The sequence below is a fragment of the Strigops habroptila genome, chromosome 4 (assembly GCF_004027225.2).
Source record: "Strigops habroptila isolate Jane chromosome 4, bStrHab1.2.pri, whole genome shotgun sequence".
NCBI lineage: Eukaryota > Metazoa > Chordata > Aves > Psittaciformes > Psittacidae > Strigops > Strigops habroptila.
The window spans coordinates 83,015,718-83,032,348 of record NC_046358.1 but is presented as its reverse complement, the minus strand read 5'-3'; the positions used below and the strand labels follow the sequence as shown (position 1 = coordinate 83,032,348).

General features: G+C 48.3%; 1 protein-coding gene across 2 annotated transcripts; it reads left to right on the top strand.

The window, feature by feature from the left end:
- The first annotated feature begins 2,489 nt into the window (after nucleotides 1–2,489).
- On the top strand, nucleotides 2,490–14,631 carry DHRS7B (dehydrogenase/reductase 7B). Of its 2 annotated transcripts, XM_030485115.1 has the most exons (7): nucleotides 2,490–2,532; nucleotides 7,461–7,636; nucleotides 9,509–9,624; nucleotides 10,267–10,477; nucleotides 11,141–11,233; nucleotides 12,922–13,074; nucleotides 13,436–14,631. In XM_030485115.1, exons 1-7 carry the CDS (start codon nucleotides 2,513–2,515, stop codon nucleotides 13,639–13,641), a joined length of 975 nt encoding a protein of 324 aa, XP_030340975.1. In that variant the 5' UTR covers nucleotides 2,490–2,512; the 3' UTR covers nucleotides 13,642–14,631. The 2 variants fall into 2 exon arrangements, with proteins under 2 accessions (XP_030340975.1, XP_030340974.1); XM_030485114.1 differs by lacking the exon at nucleotides 2,490–2,532 and having other exon boundaries at nucleotides 3,584–7,636.
- The last annotated feature ends 2,000 nt before the right edge of the window (nucleotides 14,632–16,631 follow it).

Below are 16,631 nucleotides of genomic sequence, written 5' to 3'. Positions count from 1 at the left end.
TGAAGAAAAGGTGATAAATAAGAGCCTGAAAGAACTAGAGCACAAAATTGTTGCCCTAGAGAATAGGGTTAAAAGGCTGTAGATGAGCACTCAGTGATGCTTGCAGTAAAGCAGATGTCACCAAACACAAGTGCAAATAGTTCTGTGGGTTTGGAGGGGGTTTTTTCCCCTCAAAAGACCTCCTACACTTCAGGAGGGCAGCGATGGAACAGCAGGATGTTTGCCAAGGAAGTGTTAAACTGCTAAAAGGATTCCAGCCCTTTGCAGTTCTGGCCTGACACAGTGAGAAAGAAGAGAGGAGAGATTAAGTGCTAACAAAACCAGGCATAGTTGTAGAAGACTATACCAATATTTACCAGTTGGGCCTGTGTGGTCTCCAAAGCAAAAGTCCATTAGGGAGATAGATTCTCCCTAAAGCTTCCAAGAACAAAAACATGTCAATGTGAATGAGTTCAATGTACAATGTGTCACTCACCAGGTTTAAATCTAAGCTGAATTTGTTGCTAATTACACTGGGTTAACCTAAGAAAACAGAATCCCAGTCAGAGCAACAAAGTCAAGCCCTAGTTCAATGAATTCCCTTCTCTAATTGCAATCCCAGTGTAACCCTTTGCTCTGTGACTCGCTACTCGTACGATCACTGCAGGGCACGTGGTTTCCATCAGCTCTGCCAGCACCTGCCAGTGTGGTGACAGACTATTCCCTGTTAGAATAAACAGGCTGGCACATACCAGGTAATGACCACAGGAGCTCTCAGGCAACTGCTGGCCTGTAAGAAGAAGATTCCCTTAGGATACAGCTCATCCCGCTGCTTTGGTGGGGAAAATGGTCTGAAATGGCTTTTTCTAGTTCTGATTTTCGTAAGACTGAACTGACCACAGCTGCCAGTAAAGCTGCCATGGCATAAACCACCTTCTTTCAATATATAATTTGTGCAAATAAACTTATTCTTTCATTTCAAGCTGGCCCTGAAGCCAGAGAAGTGCATTCCCATCATACCCTTTGGAATGTGAGGTTTTAGGAGGACCTTGAATTCTTTTCTCCTTTTTTCCTGAAATATTGATCCCTTACGAATGGAAAACTTACACTGAAGCTGTGAATTCATTTCAGAATTCATTAAAAATGATGATTAAAATGCCTTTCAAATAACTGTCATGAAAAGCTATCCGTTACCTCACTGCTTTCCACAGGGAAAGACATCTTGGATTAACTGCCTTTCCTGCCAAAGTATTCCCAACTCCCTCTGTAAATGGATCTTAGGGTTAACACACACCATAACAAAGAGGAGGAAAAGCTCCCAGTGCTGGGATGAAGCTGTGCACCCTCTCCTTCCTCAGGGCAAAAGCTCCTGACACCACTGACTCCATTTAGGCTTTTGGGATCACTGAAACCTCAGGCTTCCAAAGGTCTGGTCAGGTTTGTGCTACAGCCTGGCCACGCTCTATTGCCCCTTATCAACACCATTACCTCAATGAGGAGATGTAAAGCTGCAGGACATGCAGCACATTCAGGCTCCGTTTCTTCACAGACAAACTGAGATGCTCCCATAGCACTGCTGCAGCACTCACAGAACTCATCTAGGAAACAGAGAAACTGGATTTCCCCTGATCACGGCTTTGAAAATGCTGCTTTTTCTCTTTCTGTTGTTCCTCACAGCCACGCACTGCCCACAGTCCTGTTACAAGGAATTTCTCCATCTTCAGCTTTCATGCAGAGATATGTTGGGAGCTCTGGGGTCCTCAGCATCAGGAGGATGTGGAGCTGTTGGAGCAAGTCCAGAGGAGATGCTGTGAGGGCTGGAGCAGCTCTGCTCTGGAGCCAGGCTGAGAGAGCTGGGCTGGGTCAGCCTGGAGAAGAGAAGGCTCCTTAAGGGGAGACCTTAGAGCAGCTCCAGTGCCTAAAGGGGCTACAGGAAACCTAGAGAGGGGCTTTGGACAAGGGCCTGTAGGGACAGGACAAGGGGAATGGCTTTAACCTGCCAGAGGGGAGACTGACATGAGCTCTTAAGCACAAGTTCTTCCTGTGAGGGTGCTGAGGCGCTGGCACAGGGTGCCCAGAGAAGCTGTGGCTGCCCCATCCCTGGCAGTGTTCAAGGCCAGGTTGGACACAGGGGCTTGGAGCAACCTGCTCTAGTGGAAGGTGCCCCTGCCCGTGGCAGGGAGTTGGAGCTGGATGAGCTTTAAGGTCCCTTCAACCCTTCCACCCACCCGGCTTTTCCCTTCTACCACCCCGTCTGCCCTTCCCTCGCCCGGTGACAGCAGCCCGGGCCCTCCCTGCCCCCTTCACCAAACCCACCGGCCGGGGAGCACCGTGGGAGCAGCAGTACCCACAGGAACGGCCGGAGCCCCGCGCTGCCGCTGCAGACCCTCGACCTCACCGCCGCGGCGGGCCGGTCCCGCTGGAGGAACCCGGGGCCCCGGAGCGCCGCTCCCCGCCCGGGCAGCACAGGCGGACGGACCGCCGGCGGGGCGCGCCGGGGCGGAGCCGCCTGTCATTGGACACGGTGACGGCCATGGTGACGGCGGCGGCCAGGTAGGGCCCGGAGCCCCCGCGGCCTCCCCTCAGCCCCGGCCCGGGCCCCGCCCGCATGGAGGTGACCTCCCGGGGAGGTGCCGAGGGGGCAGATCCCAGACGGGTTTGGGTTGAAGGGAGCTTAAAGCCCATCCAGTCCCAACCCCTGCCACGGGGAGGGACACCTTCCACTAGAGCAGGTTGCTCCAAGCCCCTGTGTCCAACCTGGCCTTGAACACTGCCAGGGATGGGGCAGCCACAGCTTCTCTGGGCACCCTGGGCCAGCGCCTCAGCACCCTCACAGGGAAGAGCTTCTTTAAGACTCTTTCTTTGTCCCCCAAACAGCAATAGTGGGGTTTCGGGTGGAGGGTTGGAAATGAAGCTTGTAACTGAATACAAGTGAGAGGGAGGTTTAGAGATGATAAGTTCTCAAGTCCAGGTGTGGGTTTGGGTGCTGGAAACATGCTTTTTCTCTCTTTCTATGCCATGAGATGAGGTTGCTTTGCATGGTAATATGTCAAAACATAAGCAGGATGCCTTTGAATGACAAGTGAGATACAGCAGATGGGGTGTGTAAGTGATGCTTCAAGTGATGCTTCTGAGATGGTCAAATTACACTAGAAAAAGTTAATTCCAAGTATTATAACCAATATTTACCCACTCCCAGCAAACCTCTAACACCGAGTCGTTGTTGCCAGCTACTTACAACCAGATCTACCAGCACTTGTGTGGTGCCCTCAACAACAGTTGCCATTCTGATCAGTTTATTGTGTTCCTTCTCCTGAACCCCTTCTCTGTTTTGTGTTTGATGTGGCTGTGTTGCAGTGGGCTCTGTCCGGTTCCTATGGGCATTCTTTGGACTTCTACTGGTTTCTGGTGACCTCACTGTGCTTTTTACATTATTTTCTGCTTATAAAGTGTGGAGTGAAAGCTGATGATGTGAATATGGAAGTGCACGGTGGTAATTCAGCCATCTGAATTAATGTGATCTCATTGTTCTCATTGGGGTTTGAATGAGGTTTTGGGGGTTGAACTTCCCATTTTGGGGGTTTGTACATCAGAGAAATTGTCAGCAAATTTGAATTGTCAGCTATGTGACTTTTTTCCTCTGGTTTAGATATCTAGAAGTTTGATTTCAGTTTCCTTCCAAAGCAGTTGGGTCAGTAAAACTGTTTAGCTGATATAAACCACAAGGAACGCTCATTTTCCTCCCTGTCAAATACTTCTAAGGGATTCAGTGAATTTGGTCTGCTGGAGGGAATGGCCATTTCCCTGATACATGTGAGAAACTCACCTTGTGTTCAGTTGTGCTCAAAGTTCTCAAGAATCCTAAGGGAAGAAATTAGAAGTCTGGTTTAAGTAGCACAATACCCATTGCAGCACGTGCTCTGTAACACCAAAACTAATCACAGCGATAGAGCATAGATACTGCGTCATAAGTTGCCTTTATTTTCTTCCATCTAAAAGAGAAGTATTGGTCTTTAGGGATGCTCTGGATTCAACACCACAAATTATTTCATGCTAGAAATAACCAGAGGGTCGTCAGGAGTTTTGTATCATTCTGAATTCACTTCTCTCTCTTCAGCCTGGGGGTTAAATTCCCCCCCATTTGAAAGGTCACAGACTGTACTCCTCAGGTTTGTTTTTAGAGGCAGCTCTTGGCTGGGCTGGCATTGGGCAGAGCACATTTGCTTGGAATGCTGCCACTTCCAAATTTAAGTCAGGGCTGTGCTGTTAAAAGCCCGGAGGGAGACACCATCTCAGAGGCACTGGCAAGTGAGTGCTTTTCAAAGGTAGGATATTGTGCTTTCTTCAGCCTAAAGTCGGTGGCTAATCCAGCTTAGAGCTGCTCTGCTTCTGGACAAGGGCTTCCTTAAGAAAAAATGATCCTTTTCCCTTCCTTTTAGCCCCTCATCTTTGAAATGACACCTTTTGATTGCTGAAAATAGCCTCCCAGTTGCTGCCATTTGTCACGTAAAGGACAATGTGATTTTAGGTGGCTGGAGCTAAAGGAGAATAGCTGTTGTGTAGCAGGGGGTTAGTTTCTTTTAGGACTTGGTCTCATCTTTGCTGCCTTTAGTGCACTCTTGACCTTTTTAACTAAGATCCTTCAGAAATCATTGTCCTGGGGTTTATGGGATAACATCCAGATTTTGGTTTCAGATGAAAGCTGGGGGGTTTTAACTGGATATGTATGATTTATCTTAAGGTAAGCCTTTCCAAGAGTTTCCAATCACCTCTGTTTGCTTACAGTATTTGCTATACATTATTTCTGCTCTCTGATTACGTCTGTGTTCCAACCCTGCCTTTTGGGATGGGGAACTGAGAATTACAGGACTTTATTTGAAGCAGTTATGAGCAGTGGCATCTCCTGCTGATAAACTGGTGTCAGAAACATGATCTGTTAAGAATTAATAACAATGTTTTTCAGCATGAATACCCAAATGTTTGAACAAAGGTGATAGTGGGGGCTCAGACTGGGACTGGGTGATTTTCCCACTTTGTATCTATAATACAGAGAAGAAGGGAAGGGGGAAGGAGAAAAAGAAAACCAATAAAAAGCTTGGAAAGTGGTTTTCAAATGAGAAAGGATCAAAGAGACCTTCTTTGCATAGAAAGTGCATGAATAATAACTGATGTGATTCAGGAATAAGTCAACCAGGCATAACTGGTTCATGCTGATGAGGCACCAAAACACAGCTTTTAGTTGGTAGGCTTGGGGGGACTCTTTGCCACCAGCCCCTGTGGCAGAGAGTTTAGTCCTTGCACAGCCAACCTTTATTTTTGCCTAAGAACATGAAAGAACCAGGCTGGAATCAAACATGGGACTCCCTCCTATCTCCTAGTGTGCTTTAGCTACAAAAGGTGTCAGAAAAGCCCCTTCTTCCCAGTTACCTTTTCATCTGCTTTCCACTATCTACTGAAATCAGAAGCAAAGCTGCTCGGGGCCAGATCTTTTAAATACCTCAGCTTGGACCAGGGCTCATAAAGGAAGTTCCACTGCATCTGTCAGCTCCCACTCTGGAAATAATGAGAAGTCCTAAGTGGGAGCTGAAGAGTTTTGATCCCAAAATGTCCTGTGAGCCTCACATCTCAGTGTCAGCACAGCACCTGCTCTCCCTGCCCACATCTCACCTCCTGACTCTCAAGAGACCTTTGAGAGCAGAAAGAAAGGGACAACATAAAGAGAGCAGCTGCTGTAACTGAACATGAGCCAGAAAGCAGAACCTTCTTCTTATGCAGCCTAAAGAGGCCAGTGGCCTTGTGGCCAAAACAGCTCTTTCCCAGGAAGTATTTTAGGGGTGCTACACACTCTTGTGCTAAATCAGCTCTGCTGTAAATCAGTGCTAAATACCCTGTGTAGAGCACAAAGAGGGATGAGATGCTGCTCTGAGTAACTGGGTGCTGGGCTCATGCATTGCTTTGCAACAGAATGAGTTTAATCCCAGCTGGGTTCCTGATTTCCCACTTTGGGCACCCTCCCTCTGCCCGAGGGAGATCGTGGCCTGGATGTCTTGTTGCATTATGCACAGTGTATTACACAATGAGTTGGCTGAGGAATGGGGAGCTCCACAGTTCCTTGAGAAGAGCTGTGTACTAACTTGAGGGGTTTATTTTTAGACCTTGTCAAGTTTATTTCGAGCCAGCTCAGCTATCTTTAGGTGTTATTTTATTGTGTTCCAGCTATCCCTCCAGAAATACTTATTCTATACAGTTCACTACTGTTTCAGCAAGCTGGTCTGCTCACTGAGCAGCTACTTAAGGAATTCTGCCCAAGCCCCTGATGGAAATCTGGAAGAGCCTGGTATTTTCCACATTAGTTCTGTTCCATGGCATGTAGCACCTCTGTCATCTTCTCAGCTCTCTACAAGTTCAGTCCTGCTTAGTGACACTGAATTCTGGCTTAGCATTATTAGTTACCTCTTGTTTTCTGCTTCTTGTGCTGATCTCTGCACAACGGGGAAGGTGGTGATATACTCACACTTGGTTTTCACTTTAAGTGTGACCCAGAAGTTGTATAGATCCCAGGAAGGGACATCAAGCATAAAAGCTTGGGGGTGGATACAGCGGGCAAGTGAGGGGCCTTTTTTACAGCAGAAGTATCACTTTATCCATGGAGTAAGCTGTAACATAAACTACTCCCATGAAGGCAATGGCTTAGCAAGGAGATTAGGGTTATGCATTGGTATCAGAATCCAATTCCAGGATGAGCTCAAGGTCTCATAGCTACCTTGAGCTTGGGTTTCATTCACAGGTTTAGTTTCAGTACATCAGAATACAGTTAAACTGCATGATTACTGTTGGCATAAGAGCACGATCTTGGGCTTTACCCTGCTAGAATGGACATGTGGTTCATTTAAAGCAGACAACTTGTCTCTACTAACAGGTGGTAAAAGACACTGAAGATGGAAGCACAGATTCCAGTGCAGGAAGCAAATAACATGCTAGAGAGAAAACTTACTCTGAGCCTCCAGAAGCCAGCCTGGTTTCTATCCATCTGGGATGACAGGCAGTAACTGGTCTCTGGGATATAGATACTGTGGTACTGGCTGTTCCAGAGAAATCCAAGAGGTTTTATTACAGTCAGAAGGATGCAAAGGCAGATCCCAGCCCAGAGGAGCTTTCACTCTAAATACAGGAGAGTGAACCTAGAGCAGAACGTGGGAACAGCATCTCTGAAGCCAACTCTGTTCCATGACAGCTGAGAAGTCCAACTCCAAGTGTCCTTCCGGGATGTTCAGATGAGCATTTCAATGCTTATAATTGGGTACTGATGTGAGCTTTGGAGAGTCTAAAGGAAGAGATGAGGAAATCAGTTGAAGATACCTCTGTGTGCGATCTGGTTTATTGATGATCAGAGTTAAGGAAAAAGACTTCCCTAGTTTTGAAGCCTCTGCTGATTTTCTTGCTGGTGAAATAGTCTGTTTCCTTTCATCCTGTGGCTCTAGGAAGACGGTTCAGAAAGGAAGACTCATGGATTTCACAAGCACAGTCATCATCCCACTGCTTTTTGGCAGCGTGGGGATCTTCGCCCTTTTTCGCCTGCTGCAGTGGATGCGGATGCGAGCGTACCTGCAGGAGGCAGTGGTGGTGATCACAGGGGCTACCTCGGGCCTGGGAAAAGGTAAGTGCACACAGAAGGGCACCAAGGGCAGGACAAGATGAGGTTTGTGGAAGGGGCACTGGAGTAGAACAGTAATGGGCAGGAAGTTCCTGTTGCTCGGAATTTTGAGGCATACCTTGCACAGGTAGAACTACAGCCAGCACAAGCTTTGATGCAAGAAAGTCTTAAAATTGAAGGACAGTTTTCATCATGCTGTATAAACTAAAGGTCATCAAAGCAAGGAACAAGTTATGCCGCTCTTGTGCTGTCAGGGGCTTTTCTCTAAATCCTGGAAAAGCCAGGAAGTCAAATTGTTTTCCTAAAGCTCCCCTGAACTGGTGTTCTGTGTTCATGTCTGTTGTATTTCCAGATACCCTCTGTTCCCATTCCTTCTCCCTGTCCCTCACCCTCATGTGAAGGTACCTCTCTCTTGTGGTATGAATCCATCCATTCTAAATTCTAACTCTTGATAATATTAACACCAGTGAGTAATAGAACCATAGAATGGTTTGGGTTGGAAAGGACCTTAAGATCATCCAGTTCCAACCCCCTGCCATGGGCAGGGACACCTCACACTAGACCATGTTGCCCAAGGCTCTGTCCAACCTGGCTTTGAACACTGCCAGGGATGGAGCATTTACCACTTCTTTGGGCACCCTGTGCCAGTGCCTCAGCACCCTCACAGGGAAGAGCTTCTGCCTTATATCTAACCTGAATTTCCCCTGTTTTAGTTTAAACCCATCTATTCAAAATTCAAACTCTTGGCAATATTAACAGCAGTGATTAAGAAAATGGATTCTTGGTTTGAGTGGATACATTCTTTAATTCTGCTTTTTAGAATTGCTTTAAAAGCTGCTTGAAGAGAAGACAAAGTGCTCTCTGCTATCAAGGCCTTTCATTAGGATGAGTACATTGATAGAACAACTAGAGCTTAAATTGATGCTGTCTTTGCATGTGGGTTTATCCTGAAGGATAGGGGGATTCAGTAACTAAATGGCCAAAGGAGATGGAATAGGCCTTGCCTGTCACAACCAAAGAGCTGGGAATGCTAAAAGAATTTGTATTTCACATCAAGAAGAGATAGAATGAGTATCTTCCAGCTGTATTTCACATCAAGGAGGACAGAATGAGTATCTTCCAGCTGTGGTAGGCTGGGTAGATGCAGCACTGTGTGTTGTTGGGTGTATGGATTTCCACCGTCATACAGGGAAGTTTCCTCCCTTACTGACTCAGTGGCAAGATCTTCCACTATTCCCCTCACTCCCAGTTATTAATACACCAGAACACCTCTAATAACTGTGTGTTCTTAAACACCCTTTTTACATCCACTGTCATCCCTTGCACAAGTGATTTGTCTCACTGGGTCACAGAGGGATAGGGTAGAACATGCAATTGCCTCAGCAGCTTGTCCACTGAAAGGAGGACACGGCATCCCTTCTCCAGCCATGCTCTCATGATCACCCTGATGAAGGCATTAGCTCCAAGGCTTCCAGAACCTTTGGAGGTGATCACTAAAACCTAAATCTCCTAAGACCAGGCTCTGCTGCATTAGATGACACACAAGGGAACTGTGTCCCTCTTAAGAGGCACAGGCAAATTTGACCAGCTGATGGGGGAGGATGTGTGAACAGCACAGTAACTGCATAACCAGCACGGTAACTGTGAGCACAGCAGCTGCTGCACTGCTGTCACGTGTCTGTCAGTCACAGAAAATGGCATCTTGCACCTTCACTGTAAATCACATCACTCTAATTCCTCATTAGGAGTAACAAAGTCACCTTAGACCCTTACCAGCTAAAAGAACTTTTAGCCTATCACCCACTATGATGTGGACCTGCTGTTTGCCTGTCATTCAAATGTCTACTTTGCTCTCTTCCTTGCTTCCCCCTAAAGAATGTGCCAAAGCTTTCCATGCAGCTGGCTGCAAGCTGGTGCTCTGTGGCAGAGACAGTGAGAAACTCCAAGACGTGGTTCAGCAGCTTTCCACTGTGACCAACCACCGCAAGAAGGTAAGTGTGGGAGGAGAGGCTGCTGCTCGTGGTGGTACAGAATGGCTTGTGGCTTGTTCTGGTGAGCAATAGGAAAAATACAACTCTGTGGTTAGGGATAGATCCTGCTCTAGGAGTACACTGGGCTGACATGTCACATCTTGTAAAACCCCGACAAAAACAAGCCATCTGAAGGACTCCTTGCCTTGGAATGGAGGTGCAAGTGCACAGTGCCCTGAGCCTTTGCATCTGTATGTCCTAGACTGAATCTGGGAAGTGACTTTCCTTCTGTTGGCTTTTATTCTTGATGTCTAGTTCTGCTGACAGAGGCTAAGAAGGGTATTGCTGGCTGCTGTAGAAGACACATGGGTTGGGGTTTTGACTTTTTCAGCTGCATTTTCTGCAATAAGACAATAAGGAGCTTTAGTACGTGAGGAAGATCTCACTTGCCCCATTCCTAAGCTCTATATGGAACAGGAGCAAAGAAAGATGAGAGCACAACCTGCTCCTGTCATGTGTTCCTACCCAATGGAACTGCTGCACAAGGTTTGGGTGGCCCGACTTCTGTGTTTGCAGAGCTGGGAGATGCCATCGTGAGCCTGAACACTCGGCACACTCAGCACAGCCTCAACTAGTCCTTTGCTACCTTTTGTTTGTTCACAGACACACAAACCTCACACCGTGGTATTCGACCTCTCGGACACTAAAACTGTGCTAAATGCTGCTGAAGAGATCCTGAAGTACCTGGGGCACGTGGACATACTGATCAACAATGCAGGCATCAGTTTCCGAGGCACAATTGTGGACACAGTACTGGATGTGGATAAGAAAGTGATGGAAACAAATTATTTTGGTCCTATAGCACTCACCAAAGGTACCTGTGATCACATTTACAGGGGGACAGTGGATTTAGCCAATACCTTCTGCAGGGCAACACAACTAAGCACAGCTTAACCTCTGTAACTGTATTTGATACAGTCCAAGAGGGGAGGAAAGTCTTGTTTTATGGGCAAGCCTAAAAGAGGTGCTTGGGCATAGCTGCATGGGAAGTACCTGATGAGAGATACTATCTTGTATAAAGCATCTCCTGACTCTGGTCTGGCAGGAGCTTATGAAGGGAGACATGGTTAGCCTGCCTGTGCTGATAAAACACTCAAGCAGGCAGAATGGCTTCTAGGTGAAGCTGTAGCTTTCCTTGGGAAGCTTCTTTGGTTACACACAAAGTTCAGCCTGGAGGGTGTCAGCAGCAGGAAATGCACTGGTGGCAGAAAAGAGCATTGTGCTGACTCTGCCTGTGGGAGATCACAGTAACTGTGACAGCCTGTGTGGCACAAGGAGTCTCCTCAGAGGTGAGCATCCCAGCCAGACGGCAGCATCAGTTGGAGGCATCCTAAGCACTATCCCTTGCCCAGCCCCTGCACTGAACAAGGATCTTGTAATTCATTTGGGCATCGTTGAACACCCTGAAAGCATTGATTCTTGACAGCAGTGATGGCAGCACTGGGATTCTCAATGGGTCTTTTCTGTCTTTTGCTAGCACTTCTCCCCTCCATGATCAAGAGGAGACAAGGCCACATTGTGGCCATCAGCAGTGTGCAAGGCAAAATAAGCATTCCTTTCAGATCCGCGTGTAAGTACCTCCATAGAAGATGGGGAAGACATATTTGGGGCACCAGACTGAATGAATACTTGGCTGCTGCTTCTACTTTTAGCTGTGTAGAGCTGGCTGCATGCAAGGAAAGCAGAGCTGTGCATCCTTCTCAGTGTTGTCACAAAGCACTGACAGCTGTGGAGGAGGGCACTCTCAAATACTAAATCTTAGCCCTGTCCTAAAGTTAAAGAATGGGGGAAGGAGAATATGTTTTCAGTGTCTTGAAAACAGCTTGATATTCATAGAATCGCAGAATCCCAGACTGGTTTGGGTTGAAGGGACCTTAAAGCTCATTTGGTTCCAACCCCCTGCCACGGGCAGGGACACCTTCCACTAGAGCAGGTTGCTCCAAGCCCCTGTGTCCAACCTGGCCTTGAACACTGCCAGGGATGGGGCAGCCACAGCTTCTCTGGGCACCCTGTGCCAGCGCCTCAGCACCCTCACAGGGAAGAGCTTCTGCCTAAGAGCTCATCTCAATCTCCCCACTTTCAGTTACTCTCCTGCCTCAACACTGGAGAGTCCCTATAAACTGAGTAATTCTGTAATTTGACTTTATTTTATCCTTGCTGTTTGCCTGGTTCATCTCCTCTAAGAAAGCAGGAACTTTTTGTCTTAATAAGCTACAAAGTGCCATAGTACAAACAATGCCAGAACAAAAGCCTAAACAGTTCTCTTGATCCAGCAAACTTTATGCTACATTGGTTATGACAAGAAATAATACTGCTGAGATTACTGGAAAAAGCCTTATAAAAGATGGAGGAACTGAAAGGAGATTATTTGGCATAAAAGCATCTGTAAACCACTGGAAACAGACATACAAATGGCAGAGTCCAATGGTGATGGCATGAGAGTGATAGAGCATTATCCTGAGTGCAGGAGAGTGGGGAACATCTGGGCCATCTGCTCCTGCAGGTGATGTGGAGATGATTGTGCCAAGTGTGTTCTGAAGAGCTTCCAGAGCCACGTGGGGCTTGGAGCATGGAGCTCAGCTCTTGCCTATGTCCTCAGACAGGGATCACAGCCTGTGCTGAGCTCCCTGCTGCTGGTGTCAGCCCTGCAGCCACGTTAAGGTGACGGCAGGCACAGTGGCAGTGACCAAGTATACGTGGAAAGAGAGTGAGCAAAAGGAGTTGCTCAGCCATTAAGAAGGGGGAAATCCTGCCCTAGGCCACACTTCTTTACTCTTGTCTGCTTGTGGGATCAGGTTTTGACTTGTGTGCAGCCAAGCTCTGAACCTGCTCTGCAAGTCCATAGTGCTCAGCACATGTAGGCTCAGCAAGTGCCAGCTCTGCCTTCCTTGCACTGGTGTTGCATTCCCCAACCTGTCCTGTCAGATACTTCCCAAGCCAGGCTTCATGTCTCCTTTACCATGAGCAGGAGGCAGCTTGGGTTCACCCTGTAGTGCTTTGGCCTGGCTGTGTTGTTAAGCTCAGGACCCCAGCCAGTTTCCACCTTGAGTATTTACATTTTGCCTTCCTAAACTGCCTCTCACTCCCACTACCTGTTGCTAAAAGAAAACCAAACCCCAGACAAACCAAGTTGGAGAACAACTGCTGGCTTCTTGCTGAGAAGTGGGGGCATTGCAATGACAAACCCATTCAGGGCAGTGAATCTTCCTTCAGCCCTGCTCCTTCTCCTCAGTGCATAGTCCTTTCCCTGTTTTCCAGATGCTGCCTCCAAGCATGCCACCCAGGCCTTCTTTGATTGTCTACGAGCAGAGGTGGAGCAGTATGACATTGATGTGACAGTTATAAGCCCTGGATACATTCAGACAAACCTCTCTCGCAATGCTGTAACAGCGGATGGATCTCACTATGGAGGTGAGATATGATTCTGTGCCCTATATCTAAGGCATCTCCACTTCACTGAGTTACACCAAAGTAACTGGGAGTGACTTGCTCCAAGTGCTTGCAACACCTGGTGGGGAGACAGGTTAGCCCTGAAGTATCAAAAGACAACTCTGGATGCAGGGTAGGAACAGTAACCCTCAAAATTCAGCCTTCCTAGACAGCAACTACTGACTTGTAGCCCGGCCATGACTTATACCTGTCTGTGCTCCCACACAACTGGTGTAAAACCATAACCATCCAAGCAGCCATGTACAGTTAGAACAGAGCATTCCCAGGAGAGGTACTCAAGCATGGGCTTATCTGAGGGTTTCCTTTGGCTTTCCTTTGGCAGTTACGGACAAGAACACCATGGAAGGACAGACAGCTGCAGAGGTGGCTCAGGTGGTGCTCAATGCAGTGGGACAGAAGAAGAAGGAAGTACTTGTAGCTGGGCTGAAGCCCTCCCTGGCTGTCTACCTGCGAAACCTCTGCCCCAGGCTCTTCTTCAGCTTAATGGCAGATAGAGCGAAAAAGGAGAGAAAAGCAAAGGCCTCTTAGAGTTGAGCTCACTGGAGCAGTGACTGCAGGGAGAGGCTGAGCCCCTGCACTTCAGTTGGGACATCGGGAGGTGCTCCTGCAGGAAAACCCTTTCTCAAAATGCTGCAGTTTACCATTGCATGGAGAGTGGGAAGCTGCTTCCCCCGCACCAGGACAGGCCCATTTGCTGGAAGGCAGCGCCTGAAGCTCACCTGGAGAAGGGTGCTTGGACAAAGGGGGAGAGCTGAGGCTGCAGTGGAGGCAGCTCAAGGGAGCACACACCACAGCAGGGGAGGCCCATGTGCTGGAAAACAGCACCTCACCTCACCTCACTCCAGGCTTGCTCAACTTTACTGGTCTGCTACAAATAAAACCCCCCTGTTTTGCCTTCACACAAGCTGATCTGAGCTTTCCTCACACCATGGCCCCTGTGAAATACACTCCTCAGCTGAGGAGTGAGCAGTGTCTCCTTCCCACTCCTTCCACTCTGATCTAGAACACGTTGCTTGAAGTGCGGAACTTCACAGAGCCTCTCCTTGTCAGCTTGTCACATCATCTGGTGTGTTCAGCTAAAGTCAAGTCCAGTGCCACTTTTAAAGTAGCTGATGTCAAATCTAAGTTTTATCTGGCAGTTCCCTGTGTGAGTGATGCCTTATTGACATGGTTCAGTTTAACTCTGCACTACCTGACAGCACAGTGTTCACCCAGCACGAGCTAAAGCAGGGGGAGGACTGGACAGACAGAAGCCAGCACAGCAGGACGTGGTGCTGCGTGTGAGCACTGTGAGCCAGCACCACTAGGAAAAGCAGTGGCTGCACAGAGGTAGGTCAGTAAGGACAGAAATAGTCCTTTTTAACTCACAATTGAACTAAAGCCTATCAGTAGGAACCAAGGTCCAGACCCCTGTGGCCACCTCCATGCACTTCCCAGCATTTTCCATGTGTCCTGCCTTGTATGTCCTGCCTGTGAGTGCACATCAATGACAAATAAATGACATTGCTATGAGATCAATCCTTTGTTCTACTTCAGCTCCTCACAGCAGGTAACATCAGAGGAAGAGAAAGCAGGAGGGGTTTGGGTTTCTTACATTCCTGCAAGGTGCAGAACAACACACTTCATCCCAGCCCTCTTTCCATCATCTTACAGTAGGCATAGTGTGAATCCACACAGAGGATTAGTCACCCTAGAACTCAAATACACTTGTGCAGGCTCAGCAGGAGCTCCTTCAAGAAGTCTTTTCTTGATCACTGCAGGTTTATAAATGATCTCTGAGAATCCATCCCAGATGATGACCAGGATGTGTTTAATGACCACAATGCTGCTGCTGCTCAGTTAGGACACCTTCCACCATGCCATCTGTGGCTGAGGTTGCAGGTTTGTTACCTGAAGGCCTAGGGTTGAAACTACAAGCTGAAGCTTTACCTTCTCTCCCTCTCCGCAAGGGCATTCTAAGTGTTAGTTGTGCTCTTCCTTTCGTGTTTTGGACATTCAGGTCCCTCCTGCCAGTCCTGTCCAGCTGCTCACCTGGTGGTGGTCCAGGTCATGGCAACCCATGGAGGACCAAGGGGCTGCTTTGCCTTTGTGTCATCATCCAGGGTGCTGAGGGGTGCAACACAGCAGGCCTGAGGAGAGAGATTACACTTGGGGAGTTACTGTAGTTAGTTTGAACCACAGCTCCAAGTCAGAGGTTACCAAGAGTGTGCACATTCCCCTTTGGAAGTGAATTCCCTCTCTATGATGAGAGGAATGTTCCATGCTCCACTTCAGAGCCCCTCCACAAGTCAGGATGGGCAGCAAAGCATGGGGGACTTTTGCAAGGCTCATCCCCAGCTGTAACCCACAGCTACCAGCAATGGGGGTCAGCAGATACAGCCCCCACCTCATGCAGTTCCCCAAAACACACAACCCGAGACCCCTCTCACGACCCCCCAAACCCACCTTATGTGGTTCCAGCACTGACTCACTAATAGCCAGGATGTCACCAAGCACTTTAGCTCCGTTATCACTAATATTTCGTGGAAAACAGCCCCTTTACCCCCATCCCTGTCCTCTCCACCTCAGCATGGAGCAAAGGGTGAGTTTTTAAACCAGACCTACCTGTTGTGACAGCTGAGCTGACGTGTCACCTTCCCTCCTGCAGTAAACCACCCCAGGAAACTTGCTCATGCTTAGCTCCAGAGCCTTTGCTGCAAGCCAGGCAGTTCAGGAGCCTGCTGAGGGTCAGTCCTTCTGCCACAGCCGTTATTCCAGGCAAGGGAAAGCTTAACACAAGTGGCAGGACCACCGAGGTTTGGTGAAGAAAAGGAACTAACAGCCCTGACACTTATCCTGGATTAAAATAACAGGAATGTCTTGTGTGTGGCCAGCACAAGGGGATTTCAGCAGTAAAGCACATACCAGCTATGGCAGATCTGCCACTAGTTTAGAATTCATCCAGTAGACAGGACTTCAAACGTGAGGCTGGAGGGGCAGCCTGCCCAGCAGACTTGGCCTAACCACAGGAAGATGAAGTAGTTGCATTTCTTCCCCTCCTCTCTGCCAAGGCAACTGTACATTGTTGCTATAAATAAAGACGAGCTGGATCCCTGCTTCTTTTAACCTTGGAGGGAGACAATTCAGCCACTGTACCAGCAAAGGGCTGTTGCCACCTAGAAACATCTGGATGCCACCAGCATTCCCTCCTACCTCCTGCTGAGGTTTGGCTGCCTCAGGGTTAGAAGCAGTTGCTCAGAACTCCCAGCAAACCCAGTTTGCCCAGCACACAGACTGGGACGGGTGCCCCACTGACACAAAAGCCTCATTAGCAGCAAAGCACGAGTTGGGAGCGTGGCCCGAAATGCTCACTGCAGCCTGGAGGCCAGGAGGACACCTCGGTGACCACTGCTGCAGCTTGGGAAGATAAAGATAGAACCACTGAATGTGGTTTCTGACCCCATGAGACTCCTTTCCAAGGTCAGTGCCTCGCAGTGGAGGTCAGGCTCCAAGCAAGCAGGACGCCTGTGTGCAGAGGC